This window comes from Triticum aestivum, chromosome 4A (genome assembly GCF_018294505.1).
Source record: "Triticum aestivum cultivar Chinese Spring chromosome 4A, IWGSC CS RefSeq v2.1, whole genome shotgun sequence".
Lineage (NCBI taxonomy): Eukaryota > Viridiplantae > Streptophyta > Magnoliopsida > Poales > Poaceae > Triticum > Triticum aestivum.
In genome coordinates this window covers 651,079,133-651,094,338 of record NC_057803.1, presented here as the reverse complement: position 1 = coordinate 651,094,338, position 15,206 = coordinate 651,079,133, and the positions used below count along the sequence as shown (strand labels likewise).

Genomic DNA, 15,206 nt, shown 5'->3' with positions numbered 1-15,206 from the left:
AATTATGCATCTAATTCCTTTCAAGAGCCGATGCAGAATATTTTTCATGCTTACTTTTTTTAATGCTAGATGATACCCCCATGTTGTTGTGGGAGTTGCAATATATTTTAATGAAATTTGGTTGTATGGAACACGAATACCGATGGGAATGTTGCATGAAAATAAAAAAATCCTACGGAACACCCAAGATCTAGTCTAGGAGATGCATGTCAATGAGGGGGTGTGTCTATGTACCCTTGTAGACCGAAAGAGAAAGTGTAGTCGTACTCTTCATGATCCAATCATGATCAAATCCAACCTAGTGCCGAATGGACGACACCTCCGAGATTAACACATGTTCAGCTCGATGGCATTCTCTCCTTCTTGATCTAGCAAGCGGGGGAGAGGAGGTAGATGAGATCAAGACCAGCCCAACGGCGAGGTGGTGGTGATGGCAGCGGAATTCTGGCAGGGCTTCACGAAGCACGCACCAAAGAAAGGTGGGAGGCGTTGGGAGAGACGGAGGGCAAGGGTGGAAGGGTGCAGCTCCCCCTGCGCCTCCCACTATATATAGGGGTGAGGGAGGGGGCACCGGCCCTAACCCCTCCTCCAAGGGAGGGGGCGGCGGCCTAGGGGGAGGCTTGCCTCCCAAGCCAAGGGGGCGCCTCCCGCCCCCTAGGGTTTCCATCCTTTGGCGCATGGGCCACTTCGGGGACTGGTGTGCCTGACCCAACTAGGGTGGGGCACCCCCTACAACCCATGTGGGTCCATGGGGCTGGTGAACCTGTGACGCCCCTGATTCAATCGTACACTAACCATGCACGCAAATGTGTACGATCAAGATCAGGGACTCACGGGAAGATATCACAACACAACTCTAAAAGTAAAATAAGTCATACAAGCATCATATTACAAGCCAGGGGCCTTGAGGGCTCGAATACAAGTGCTCGTACATAAATGAGTCAGCGGAAGCAACAATATCTGAGTACAGACATAAGTTAAACAAGTTTGCCTTAAGAAGGCTAGCACAAACTGGGATACAGATCGAAAGAGGCGCATGCCTCCTGCCTGGGATCCTCCTAAACTACTCCTGGTCGTCATCTGCGACCTGCACGTAGTAGTAGGCACCTCCAGTGTAGTAGGAGTCGTCGTCGACGGTGGTGTCTGGCTCTTGGGCTCCAGCATCTGGTTGCGACAACCAGGAAGAAGAGGAAAAGGGGGAAAGGGGGGAGGAAAGCAACCGTGAGTACTCATCCAAAGTACTCGCAAGCAAGGATCTACACTACATATGCATGGGTATATGTGTAAGAAGGCAATATCAGTGGACTGAACTGCAGAATGCCAGAATAAGAGGGGGATAGCTAGTCCTATCGAAGACTACGCTTCTGGCAGCCTCCGTCTTGCAGCATGTAGAAGAGAGTAGATTGAAGTCCTCCAAGTAGCATCGCATAGCATAATCCTACCCGGCGATCCTCCTCTCGTCACCCTGTGGAAAAGCGATCAGCGGGTTGTCTGTGGAACTTGTCTGGGTGTGTTTTATTAAGTATTTGGTTCTAGTTGTCATAAGGTCAAGGTACAACTCTGGGTCGTCCTTTTACCGAGGGACACGGCTATTCGAATAGATAAACTTCCCTGCAGGGGTGCACCACATAACCCAACACGCTCGATCTCATTTGGCCGGACACACTTTCTTGGGTCATGCCCAGCCTCGGAAGGTCAACACGTCGCAGCCCCACCTAGGCACAACAGAGAGGTCAGCACGCCGGTCTAAATCCTATGCGCGCAGGGGTCTGGGCCCATCGCCCATTGCACACCTGCACGTTGCGTACGCGGCCGGAAGCAGACCTAGCAACCTCCATTACAAAGGAAGTTGCGTTAACGCAGTCCAACCCGGCGCGCGCCGCTCAGTCGCTGACGTCACGAAGGCTTCGGCTGATCCACGACGTCGAGTGCCCATATCTTTCCCGCGTAGTTGTTTAGTGCATATAGGCCAGTGGCCAGACTCAGATCAAATACCAAGATCTCGTTAAGCGTGTTATTATGAAGTAATCGCGGACGCCGACCAGGGCCAGGCCCACCTCTCGCCTAGATGGTCTCAACCTGCCATGTCGCTCCGCCACAAAGTAACAGTCGGGGGCCGTCGGGAGCCCAGGCCCACCTCTACCGGGATGGAGCCACCTGTCCTTCCAGCCCCCACATCGGAATCACTTGCGGGTACTCAACGAGCTGACCCGACTTTAGTCACCATCTGTAGTATGTATATATGTATAGTATATACCCGTGATCACCTCCCAAGTGATCACGGCCCGATAGTATAGCAAGGCAGACCGACAAGAATGTAGGGCCACAGATGATAAACTAGCATCCTATACTAAGTATTTAGGATTGCAGGTAAGGTATCAACAGATGTAGCAACAATGTCAGGCTATGCATCAGAATAGGATTAACGGAAAGCAGTAACATGCTACACTACTCTAATGCAAGCAGTATAGAGGAGAATAGGCGATAGCTGGTGATCAAGGGGGGGGGGGCTTGCCTGGTTGCTCTGGCAAGGAGGGGTCATCTTCGGTGTAGTCGAACACACGGACATCGCCACCGGTCTCAGAGTCTACCGGAAAGAAGTAACGGAGGGGGAACACAATAAATAACAGAGCAATCAAATGTAACACAAAGCATAACATGGCAATACGCGGTGCTAGGGGTGACCTAACGCAGTACTGCACATGTCGGTCGGAGCGGGAAAATATTCGAATGTATTTTCCAGCTCCGGGAAATTATCGGTCAGATGAAACGGAGGGAAAAGTTCCATGTTCATCATGCTGGAGGTGTGTGGTAGGTAAGTGAGTGGCATAGTCGGATTCGTCTAATTTTTGTGGTCATCTTTTATATATAAATTATTTCGATCCAAGTTACGGATTATTTTATATGATTTTTCAAAGCTTTAAATATTTTCTGGATTTTTCTGCATTTATTTAATCGAATTGACCAAGTCAATTTGACTGGTCAAAAGGGGAGATGGTGGCCCACATGTCAATAGCTATACCTAAACAAATAACTAAAACTAGCTTAAATAAATGCGGGGTCCACATGTAATAGGCTTAGACTAATTAATTAACCAACTAATCTTTCCCTACTAATAAAGCACGGAGTGCTTCTGGTCGTACGTCGTCGTCACTTTTGCAAAAAAGTCCCTCTGTTTCCGCGAAATCAACCCGCAGTCCCTATTAAGTGGATCTGGGAAACTATTCGTAAAAAAACTGGCGTCGCAGCGGTGGCCTTGGCCGGCATGGAGGTGAGCTCGCGGGCGTGCTTGCGGTAGGCAAGCCTAGCCCGCAAGTCCTCCCGCTGCTTGGTGAGGGCCTTGGCCTTCCTGCGCGCCTTGTCGGCCTCGGCGCTGGCCTTGGCGGGCCGAGGCGTCGCGGAACGGGCGGCGGATCTCGGCTGCTCCGCCGTGGATCCGGCCGCAGACGGATCGAGACGGGAGAGGCGGCGACCTCCATGGCGGGCTACGGGGCAGAGGAGGCAGGGTCTTGTGGCGGCGCTCGCCTGAGCTCCTGGCGCCGGGAGGATATCGGGAACGGATGAAGGACGGCGAGGGAGGTCGGAGAGGGGCCAGATCCGGCTCGAAGCTCCTGCAGCGGGCACGGTGGTCTTCCTGTTGAAGAAAATAGAGAGGGTTCAGAGAGAGATAGGGGAGAGATAGAGAGGGAGACAGGAGGCGGGCAACGTCGCAGTGCAGCTGCTGCTCACCTAGGCGACGATGTCGGCAGGGCCACCAGGGCATGAGCGGCGCGGGATCGGCCGGATCCGGAGCACGCATGGGGTGGCGAGTTGACGGCCAGATCAGGTCCATGGCAGGGGAGCTCCAAGGCAGGCGCCCATGGCGTCCTCTGGTCTTGACGGCCGCGCGCACTCCAGGTTGGGGGTGGCGGGGGGCAACGCCAAGCCATTTGTGTGCGTTTGCTGGATGGATAGGAAGAGCAGAGCTGCGTGGTGATGTGAGGTGGATGGGGAGAGGAGAGGAGGAGGACCAGCTGCGATGAGGAAAATGGGGGAAATGAGGAGGACCAGCTGCGATGAGGAAAATGGGGTCGAACGACTCGACTGGCAAGGAAAAGCGGATGCGCCGGGGGCGGTGGGCGGGTCCCACGAAAGCACGTGGCAGCCAGTTGACGCGTGTGCAAGTCGAGAGCGCCGTCACGATCCAGCGTCGCACAAACCAAACACTAGAAAAATTGCACCGAGTGCTGTTGGATGGCTATATGCGTCCTAGCGTTGATTAAAAAAATTCGGATGAACACCGATTATTTTATTACTTGATGTTATTTTTACATTATCAAATGTAATAATTAAGAGTGAATGAAATATTGAAAATCTACTCCTAATGGATTAATTTATTGCTTAATGTTGTTTTATCAGTTGGTAGGCTTGTGTCCACTATTGTTTTGTCCGCTTTTATCTCGTCCTATTTTTTTCGACCCACCTCCGCCACCGCCCCTTCATATTGGTTTTGTACCCTTCCAATAAAAACTTTCATAATCTTTTCAACTTTCCTAACTAGCCACGTTACAAACCTGAAGGAACCAATGGCACATTACCAAACAATAAAATCCAGTTTTCTGCTAATTAGGTCCAAATCTCAACTTTCCTAACACAATGATCCGTACTTTCTTAACAATTAAATCGTTACTATTAAAGGAGAGTCCGTGCTGATGATTTGAGTTTGTTCCTATCCATCCCAGAAAATCGCCATTCAACTTACTGTGTTTTTGTATGGAAAATATGCTAGACAAATAGGACGTGATCTCTCTTTTTTTAATCAAATTAGGACGTGGTCTGATTTGATTGCACACGATGCGACATCATAAAAGGACCGTCGCACGCATTCCCCGCCAGACTTTACAGCGCCTTCCATCCTCCATGTCTACTACCACACCACGCAATACCTTCTCCCATTCTCTAGCGATTCCGCATTCCTGCAACACCAACAGGCTCGCCGCCTCCCGGCCGCTGGTCCTCCATCATAGTCTTTGACCCCTCCCCGCACCCCGCCAGCGCGACACCCGCTGCCCCGCTTGCACATGTCGGCTTTGCTCAACGTCTATGCTTATCCCACGGCGGAGCTCGCCCCGTCGTTGTCGGTGCCATGGTCATCTTTCACATGGAACCACCTCCGTCGCTGTCCGCCAGCGTCGACGACGAGCACAGCCCCGGGTACTCAGAGGCTACGCGAGGGCGATGCCAAAGAGTCCCGGTTTGTTCCTTGGTCGCCACCCTTCCCATGCGAGGGAAAGATTGCATGAAAAACAAAGAAGGCAACAAGGAGAAAGGAAATAGATGCTAATTGCATGAAAAACAGAGAAGGAAGGACAAAGGAAAGAGAGAGAATGGATGCTAATTATATGTCTCAATATTTGGTGCTCATAGGATAGGATGTGCGTGTGTGCGTTCATAGAAAAGTGTATGCGCGTATATATGAGCGCTTTCGTCTATATTGTGTTCAAAAAAATATTTGGTGAGGAGCTAATTAAAGGAAACAGCTTGCTGGTGTCGAATCTACACTTCTCTTGCTCTAAGCGCGGTAGCCATGAGGCCAATTAAAAAATAGTTTCTATGTACTGCACGAAAATGAACGTGTAACATTATCTTATACTTCCTCTGTTTTTATGTACTCCGTGTATTGGCCGGCTATTTCATGGGCTACAACACATCCATCCAATCCTTATCGCCCATTGAGGCTGTAGTCGCCTATCGCCCGTCCTATTTGATGCGGTCGGGGTTCATCTTTTGTAGGCCATTGTCTCAATTGAGTCGGCGCACCGATCGTCTCCGGACCACCGCCTTCACAGGTCAGGGCAGCCAGCAACTCCTCCATACGCGTCTCAGGCCTCAAGAGGCAGCCATGGCATCTCCTGCCACCGAGTCCGAGTCAGTCTAATGTCCGTCTGTCGTTGTAGCGCTGCCCGACTCCGTCTTCGTCTAGAAGGAGCCCGATGTCGGCAAGATTCTTATATACCATGGACTCATGTAAAATGTACATGAACAACATCCTTGCATTAATTGGTTGACCTTACATGCATGCAGATTAAGATGACGGTGGACCAATCTATTAGACTACTATGTCTTTTTTCCACTTTTTGACTGATCAAAATTGCACAGGATGTAGGAACATGGTCGGTCGTCAAGGGCTCTGAGGTGCGATCCATCAACATGCTTTACTAAAGCAGCAGGGCAAGGAAGCGGTTAGTCAAGTAAAATTCTCATATTAACAAGATCTGCTATGCTATCATTGAACTGCAGCAACTCATTAACATAAAAAAAAGTAGCTATTTTGATCGGTGTATTTTCTGTTACCTTTGCATCCAGTCATCTATATGTTTCTAATGCCAATGTGACTACAGTTTGATAGTGCCCAGTATGATCATGGCAAGCTCAATATGACCGTCTTTTTACTATATACTCCAAATCAACAAGGAAGACCTCACGATTTCCACCACATGCCGCATGACGCAAACCCGCCGCGCTAAAACCGCTGGCACCCGTCACCAACACACGAGGAAGATGACTCACTCTTCACCGTTTACTCTGTAGCGACGCACCTGCGTTGTGCTTATGATGAAAAGCACATCGTCGTGGGATTGATCAGGTTCGTCGTGAATAGATGGACAGTATGAGCATCATTAAATGGGTAGCTAGGAGCGTTCAAGGATTTCTCCCGTTGCAACGCACGGGCACTTTTTCTAGTCTAAACTAAATTAGTTTAGACCTAATTAAACTAGGCCGGCCACACACGGCTGTGGCCTGTGGCACAGCCCACGCGCACACACACAATGCTAGGGAGTAACTCTATTCCTTTTAACACAAGATAGCATTTTGTGATATTTGTAAGATTTAATCCATGCATTATCTAAAGCAGGTCCAATGGAACAAAATGAGGCTTGTTACGTCTACTTTCCGTTCATATAATTTTTACCCATGTTAGGACTTGTCTTATCACTGTTTAGTGGCAGTTTAGAAGGCTAGTCATTGTCGAAATACAAAAGCTAGCTACTGCTACAGTAACTGAATGTTACTGTAGCCGTGTAGTATAGCAGACAGCGGCTGCGGGAGCAGCGAAGCAAGCGGCATGCACACGGCTGCGCATGCTGGGCGCAGGGTGGGACGGACGCGAGGCGTGGGCGGCCGCGGCGCGAGCAGTGGCACGGGGTGAGCGCGGCCACGGCTCCGGCGGCGACCAGTGCAGACTGCAGCAACGCAGCGGCAGTAGGCAACAGTGGGCGGGCGCGGGGCGTCAGATTTGGGCCGTGGAAGAGGCGCTGCAGGGCGCGTACTGCAGCGTGGACGCAGGGGCGGACGGTATGCGAGCGCGTGCGGGAGGAGAGCTCCGGCCACGGCGGACTGCGGAGCCGAAGCTCGCGGGTAACGGTGCTACGGCGACTACGGCGGCGAGGGAAAGGGGGAACGGGGTGGTGCTCACCGAGCAGGCGCAAGGAGGCCCATCGAGTGGCTTAGGAGCAGCAGAGGTGGCTGGCGTCGTCGTGGTTCCTCGGCGACCCGAGGAGAAAGAAGCTTCGATCCGGCGCTGCAGCGTGAGGAGCTCCAACGGGTGGCACCAGTTGATGCAGAGGAGGACGACGAAGCGGACGGACGCGGTCCTAGGCGTGTGGGGAGGCATGGTGGCCGCGGTAGGACGAGATGGCCGGCGACGCGGGCGCACGACGAGGTGGATCTGGACCGCGAAGGAGTGACGAGGGAGAGAGGGGGCGTGGGAAAAATATCTGCGCAGGGGGAGTGGAGCTGACGAGGCCGAGAGGGGGGAGGTGTTAGATCCCAACTATGATATGAGTTACAGAACAGGGGAATAATGCAATTGGAACTGAATTTAACTCCCAATCACGGAGACCCAGCTATGAATTTGGGATTTCTACAGCAGTAGCTAGATAAACTAGGGTTTGATAGTTTGGGGATACAATGATTGAATGGTTCTCAGTGATGCGCACGCAGGCGCCTTATAGTCCAGCACCGAGCTGGAAAGCGAGGTGAAAAGAAAGGTAAAAGGGCAGCCGCAATAACTGAAGAAAGGCAGTGCTTGGTGTTGCATCGACCGTCCATCTCGCTCCGCCATCTCAGCCGTCGGATCTTCATAACTGTGGCTGAACCGACACACTGCATATAACTGAATTTACAATGGTGTTGACTCAGAGGATGCAGGTTGCTGACAATACTCCCCACTGAAGATCAGACTTGTCCTCAAGTGTGTTTGTTAGGGAACCAACTTTTGATGGTGCTTGCAAAAAATGCTGGAAAAACTTGCTTCATGAAGTTGGCGTCCTCCCAAGTTGCTTCGTCAGGCTTGAGGTTCTCCCATTCAACTAGCCATTGAGTTACAAGGACACCCTTGCGCGGCAGGGAACGTGTCTCTAGAACTGCTAGAGGTTCTGTTTTGATTTTGCCATCAGGTCCAACAAGTGGTAGATCTGCCGAGGGAATGGCATGGGTGCCCAGGTGCTTTTTGAGTTGGCTGGCGTGGAAAACAGGGTGAATGCCCACATTGTGTGGCAATTGGAGTTTATAAGCCACATGACCAATCCTTTCCAGAATTCTGTATGGTCCATAAAACTTTGTGGTGAGTTTGATTGCTTGTCTACAAAAGCAGCCATTCTGTATGGTTGCATACGTAGGTAAACCATGTCTCCTACTTCAAAGTGCCTCTCGAGTCGTTTCATGTCCGCATACTTTTTCATCCTGCCTTGAGCTTGAGCCAGATTGGTCTTGAGCTGGGATAGTATTTCTTGTTTTTCAGCTAGAAAATCCCTTGCTTCACTGTCAACAGGGCCTGGTATGGCTACTTCACTTATCAGGGGGGGTGGGTAGCCATAGAGGGCTTGGAAGGGTGTAAACTTGGTAGCTGTGTGGTAGGTTGTGTTATACCACCACTCAGCTAGTGGCAGCCAAGAGCACCACTTCTTTGGTTCTTGAAATGCCATGCACCGGAGATAATTCTCAAGACACTGATTCACTCGTTCGGTCTGGCCATCACTCTGAGGGTGATAGGCAGTGCTGAGTCTCAATTTGACTTTCATAGCTTTGAAAATTTCTTGCCACATGTTGCTTGTGAAGATTCTATCTCGATCTGTGACAATACTGATTGGAGGGCCATGTAGTTTCAATACATTGTCGATAAATGCTTGAGCAACCGTGTGCACCGTGTAAGGGTGTTGAAGGGGGATGAAGTGGCCATATTTGGTGTATCTGTCCACTACTACAAGTATTACCTCCTTCCCATTGGATTTTGGCAGGCCTTCAATAAAATCCATAGTGAGGTGTGTCCAGGCCATGTTTGGGAGGGGTAATGGATCTAGCAGTCCAGGGTAATGGCAATGTTCAGTTTTGGCCCTTTGACAAACAGCACATTCAGTGATAAATTTTTCCACATCTTTCTTCATGCCATGCCAGTAAAAGATTCTCTTTATTCGTTGGTAATTGGCTACAATCCCCGAATGCCCCCCTACTGCAGATGCATGGAGTGACTCTATTAGTTGTTGTCTTAATTCCACATTATTTCCAATGTATATTCTGCCCTTATATCTTAACACTCCTGCTGTGAGAGTGTAGTGTTGTTCTGCATTTGGCTTGATCAGTAGTTTCTGTAAGAGGTCTTGACAATGGGGATCTTGGAGATAACTGGACTCTACAGACTCAACCCAGGTGGGTGTTACCACGATAAATGCCATGATACTTTGATCTCTTCTGCTAAGGGCATCTGCAACTCTATTGTCTTTTCCCTTTCTATACTCAATGTTGTAGTTGAACTCCAGGAGTTTGAGTAGTAACTTATGTTGTACCCCTTCAGAGACTTTTTGTTCAGTAATAAACTTGAGGCTTTTCTGATCCGTCCTGATAAGGAGCTCGTTGCCAACAAAATAATGTCTCCATTTTTTGAGGGCCTCCAGAATTGCCAATGCCTCTTTTTCATAAGTTGAGAGTGTTGAGGATTTGGGGCCTATGGATTTGCTGTAGTAAGCAAGAGGCCTTCCTTGCTGTATAAGCACAGCTCCTAGCCCTATTCCGCTAGCATCAGTCTCTAAGGTGAAGGGGAGGGCAAAGTTTGGCAGTGCCAGAACAGGGGCAGTTGTGAGGCTTTGCTTAACTTTGTTAAAAGCTGCAGTTTGTTCCTCAGTCCAGTGAAAAGCTTCTTTCTTGAGCAAGTCATGAAGTGGTCTGCAGATGACCCCATAAGACTGCACAAATCTCCTGTAGTAGCCTGTGAGGCCAAGGAAGCTTCTTAATTGGGTAATGTTTTGTGGAATAGGCCATTGAGCTACAGCTCTGATCTTCTGTGGGTCTGTTTGCAGACCTTTTCCAGAGATTATGTGTCCCAAGTATTCTACTTGAGGAGCAGCAAAGATGCACTTACTGAATTTTGCATATAACTGTTGTGCTTGGAGTGTTTGCAGTACTAGCTTCAAGTGTTCCAAGTGCTCTGCCAAACTCCTGTTGTATATTAAGATATCATCAAAGAAGACAAGTACAAACTTCCTGAGATATTTGGCAAGAACTTTGTTCATGAGTGATTGAAATGTAGCTGGTGCATTAGTAAGACCAAAAGGCATTACTAAGTACTCAAAATGCCCAAAGTAAGTCCTGAATGCTGTTTTGTGCACATCTTCTGTCTTCATTCTCACTTGGTGGTAGCCAGCTCTCAGGTCAAGTTTTGTGAAATATTCTGCTCCATTCAGTTCATCAAATAGGTCCTCTATGACAGGGATGGGAAACTTGTTCTTGACTATTTGGGCATTCAGTTTTCTGTAGTCGATGCACAGTCTCCAACTTCCATCTTTCTTTTTGACCAGGATGGCAGGTGCTGCATATGGGCTTTCACTGTGTCTTATAACAGAGATGTCCAGTAGCTCTTGAATCTACTTTTCCATTTCAGCTTTTTGTTGGTGAGGCACTCGATAAGGCCTAACTGTTGGTGGTTCAATACCTACTTTTAGCGGAATGGCATGATCACATTCTCTAGGAGGTGGCATGCCTTTAGGATCTTGGAAAACATCCTTGTACTCGGTTAAGAGGTCTTCTATCTCCTTGCAAGGTTGTGCAATTTCAGGTTTTTCTAGAGAGACAGGAATTAGGCAGTAACCCGAAGCTCCAATAGCAGAAAGTTTTTCCATCCTGTGTACTGAGATTAAGGGTACTTGCTCTTTTCTATTATTGTCCCTCAGTGTGACCTTTGTTTTGCCTTGTAAAATCACTTGCATTTTCCTCTTAACAAAGTCCATAGTAATGGGACTATGGGTTTCCAGCCAGTCACAGCCTAATATGATGTCATAGCCTTTGAGAGGGAGCACTTTAAATGAGTTACTGAACTTGTGTCCTTGGATAGTGTAGGGAGTGTTGACCACATGGGAACCAGATTGGAGTGTACCTCCTCCTGCTACTTGTACTATTTCCAAGGGGTTGCTGACAGTATGACAAGTAGTTTTCACTGTGAAATTCATGTCTATGAATGTGTGAGAGCTGCCTGAGTCCACCAAGGCTATTCCACATTTGCCCCCAATGTTGACTTTAAGGGAGAATGTGGCAGAAGTCTTCTTTTTTCCTACAGCTTGAGAGGAAATGTGCATGCATTGTTCATCTTCAGTTGGAGTAGTTGCTGGTGCGGTGTTGTCTTCAGATTGGTCATGTCCTTGCAACATTTCATCAGGTGACTCTTCAGTATGCTCTTCAGTGGCCATGAGGTTAAGTGTCTTATATTGTGCGCATTTGTGGCCAAAGAACCACTTGCCTCCATAATATCTGCAAGTGCCAGGCTCTCTGAATTTCTGTTCAGGTTTAGTTGTCTTGTCCTCTCCTTCCCTCCTCTGTGGTGTCTCATTTTGCTTATATTTATTGGGAAAATGAGCAGAGCTGTTTGTCTTCGCATACCCACTATTGGGTGTATATCTTTTCTGGTTTGCTTGGGCTTGAACTCCCATTTCCATGTCCCTGGCATTTTCTACTGCATCATACAGTGTAATTGGTTTAAAGGGCTCCAGGTAGTGTTTGATTTCAGGTCTTAACCCATTGATGTAGCACTTGACATAGTATCCTTCAGCAGCTCCAGGATTCTCTTTTTTGTATGCAGCCATTCTTTCCTCGAATTTATCAGTATAGGCAGCAACTGAATCAGCTCCCTGTTTGAAGGAGTTGAAATTTTCCACTATCTCATAAGAGCTATCTCCAGAAAATCGTTTAAGGACTGCTGCACAGAACTAGTCCCATGTCAAGTTTTCCTGAAGAATGCCAGAGTTTCTTAACCAAGTATCAGCTCTACCAGTGAGATACATCTGGGCATAGTCCCATTTTGCTTCTTCTGGTACATGGACCATAGAAAAAATTTCTCTGTCATCCGAAGCCATTCCATTGGATTTGTACCATCAAATCTAGGGAATTCTATTCTAGGAGCTTTGGCAATTGATCTGTAGAAGTGGGCATCTCTGTCTTGACCTCTGTTATTGTCATAGTGTCTGTCAAAGTGCCTGACTTGCTCTGGGTTTTGCTGGAACTGGTGTTGCTCTCTGTTTTGTGGAGGGGGGGCTTGCATGTACTGTGGCTCTGGTGGATAGTAATGGTGGTATTCATATGGGACTTGTTCAGGGGGATAATAGTGTGGAGGAGGGGGTGGTGGGGGTATGATTGGGTAAAACTGATGTTGTGGGACATGACGCTGATTTGGGTAGTACTCCTGATGCTGATATGCAGGTGGGTAGTATATTTGTTGCTGTTGAGCTTGAGAATAATCAGGATTGTCATTATACTGCCCTTGCATGGCGTAATTGACTTGGGGATATTGTGTGTATGGTTGCTGATCCATGTATTGTTGCCGCTGCTCTTCTGCCCAACCAAAGTTGAGCGCTTGTTCCTGCCCTCGGCGTCTCCAAACTGGTGTCCCCCTGTTCAACAGAGGCGATGTATTTGCCTGGGTCCTGTTAACTTGGCCAGGCTGCTGGGGAGGCGGTTGTTGCTGCTGTTGTGGTTGGACTTGGCACTGCTGTTGCTGCCCTGGTCTCGCCTCTTCTGCTGTTGTTACTCTGGGACGCGGGGAAGTGTCCAACTTCTCCTCCATCCGCAACATCAATTCTTCCAGCCGTGTGAGCTGCTTCTTGACATCAGTAACCTCTGTGCGCATGCTCTCCACCTCGGTATGGAGGTCGTCGACCTTGCCGTCTAGCTGCTCCATGTCCAGCTTCATCTCTACAACTTCCGCGGCATCCCCTTGTCCTCGCCCTTCGATTTCGCCATGGAACGAGATCCGGCTCCGGAATTCTACCACAAGGACGAGCCTTGGAACCCTCGCGAGATCTCGGCTCCCTGCCGCCACCAGCGCTCCTCGCCGCCGAAGGCACACGAGCCGACCTTGGTCACGGGATTTTACTACCAGGAGAGGATCTCGCCGGCAACCGTACCTAGCTGTCGACTTGTGCCCGAACTGGTCTACCGCCGCCATTTGCCTCCTTTCCTCACGCCGCCTCCGCGCCGCCGAGGACCGATGACATCTGATACCAATTTGTTAGATCCCAACTATGATATGAGTTACAGAACAGGGGAATAATGCAATTGGAACTGAATTTAACTCCCAATCACGGAGACCCAGCTATGAATTTGGGATTTCTACAGCAGTAGCTAGATAAACTAGGGTTTGATAGTTTGGGGATACAATGATTGAATGGTTCTCAGTGATGCGCATGCAGGCGCCTTATAGTCCAGCACCAAGCTGGAAAGCGAGGTGAAAAGAAAGGTAAAAGGGCAGCGACAATAACTGAAGAAAGGCAGTGCTTGGTGCTGCATCGACCGTCCATCTCGCTCCGCCATCTCAGCCGTCGGATCTTCATAACTGTGGTTGAACCAACACACTGCATATAACTGAACTTACAATGGTGTTGACTCAGAGGATACAGGTTGCTGACAGGAGGGCGCCTGCCTTATCCCCTCACCGACGCCGGCGAGGTGGTTCGGCGGGGCGTCGCTCCTGTTGCGACCGCGCCAGGGGAACAGGGGGAGTAGGCGACCAGTGGGGGCTAGGTGGGCCAGCTGGCTGAGCTGGGCCGAGGCCCAGGGGCTTATCTTATTTATTTAACCATTTGGATCTCTTGTCTTTTTTTAATTACACTAGCAAAAAGGCCCGTGCGTTGCAACAGAAAAATGCCACACACCTTAGCCTTGATAATAATGCCTCAAGACATTCCCTCTCAGTATCACGAGCTTCTATCTGGCGGCGCCCATGAGTGGAGAGCATAGGTGACAAGCAACAATTGGATCACCAATGAAGATGTGGCGGTATGTCGTGCACTATACACATCTTGTATTGGTCCTCCATAGGAGGATCGCATAACGTTCGCCCATCTGCTGCTACCGCTGCAGCCAACCCACACATCTTCCGATTGCTACCACGACCACCAAACACAGGGAAGATGTAGAAAAATTATTGTCATATTAATGGTCAACCAAGCACATCTAGTTTAGAGTAGCATCATAGGGAAATTTACTCAAGCGTGGAGTTTCTAATCTTGTGGATGAACAGTGAATTTGAAAACAAATAGCAAAAAATTCAAAAATTCTGATTTTTTTGTAGTAAACTTTAAAGAATGTTTAGACTGCAAAAAAAATTTATCAAGAAATCACATTGGTGCAAAGGCGTGATAAAAAAAATCGATGCTCTGGTCAACCAAGCACATCTTGTACAAATGCAGCAAAAGTTTAGAGTAGCATCATAGGGAAATTTACTCAGATGTGGAGTTTCTAATCTCGAGCTCAAATGCTCTTGGCTGAACTGTGAATTAAAAAAATACATTTTTCCATAAAATCTGATTTTTTTTGTCATAAACTTTAAATAATGTTTAAATGCAAGAAAAAAATCATTTCGGAATCATCGGTACATGGCGTGATAAAAAAAACAAAATTGATGTTTTGAAAATGTTACTTTCAAACGCATTTTGGTGCTCTGAATTTTTTTGATATGACTTGCTCCATTGTAATTTTGTTATGAAAATTTGCGTGCCCTTCAAACATTTCATAAAGTTTACCAAAAAAATTATATCAGATTTGTTTTTTCTTTTTTTTTTGAATTTACTGTTCATACTTCATAGTAGGTGGTAGATCATATGCAGTTATTCTAAATGTGCGTATACACTTGTCCGATCATATCATGCATGAGTGGCATTAGTTGGAAATCAGTCCATTCTATA

The 15,206-nt window shown here is 48.3% G+C and overlaps 1 protein-coding gene across 3 annotated transcripts; it reads right to left on the bottom strand.

Annotated features, from left to right (window-relative positions):
* Positions 1-2,514: 2,514 nt before the first annotated feature.
* On the bottom strand, positions 2,515-7,874 carry LOC123087884 (uncharacterized). Of its 3 annotated transcripts, XM_044510006.1 has the most exons (3): positions 7,457-7,815; positions 3,730-5,891; positions 2,594-3,634 (listed from the first exon to the last, which is right to left on the bottom strand). In XM_044510006.1, the coding sequence occupies exons 2-3, from the start codon at positions 3,927-3,929 to the stop codon at positions 3,187-3,189; spliced, it is 648 nt and encodes a 215-aa protein (XP_044365941.1). In that variant the 5' UTR covers positions 3,930-5,891; positions 7,457-7,815; the 3' UTR covers positions 2,594-3,186. The 3 variants fall into 3 exon arrangements, 1 of the variants encoding a protein (XP_044365941.1); XR_006441559.1 differs by lacking the exons at positions 2,594-3,634; positions 3,730-5,891 and adding an exon at positions 2,515-2,587 and having other exon boundaries at positions 7,457-7,874; XR_006441558.1 differs by lacking the exon at positions 2,594-3,634 and having other exon boundaries at positions 5,609-6,197; positions 7,457-7,874.
* Between the last annotated feature and the right edge of the window lie 7,332 nt (positions 7,875-15,206).

What these genes read in the sequence shown, in the direction of transcription:
- LOC123087884 (XM_044510006.1), bottom strand. Translation starts at nt 3,929, where the DNA reads ATGGCTTGGCGTTGCCCCCCGCCACCCCCAACCTGGAGTGCGCGCGGC. An exon ending in CTGCCGACATCGTCGCCTAG is followed by an intron (nt 3,635 to 3,729) that starts GTGAGCAGCAGC and finishes TTTCTTCAACAG; the next exon opens with GAAGACCACCGTGCCCGCTG.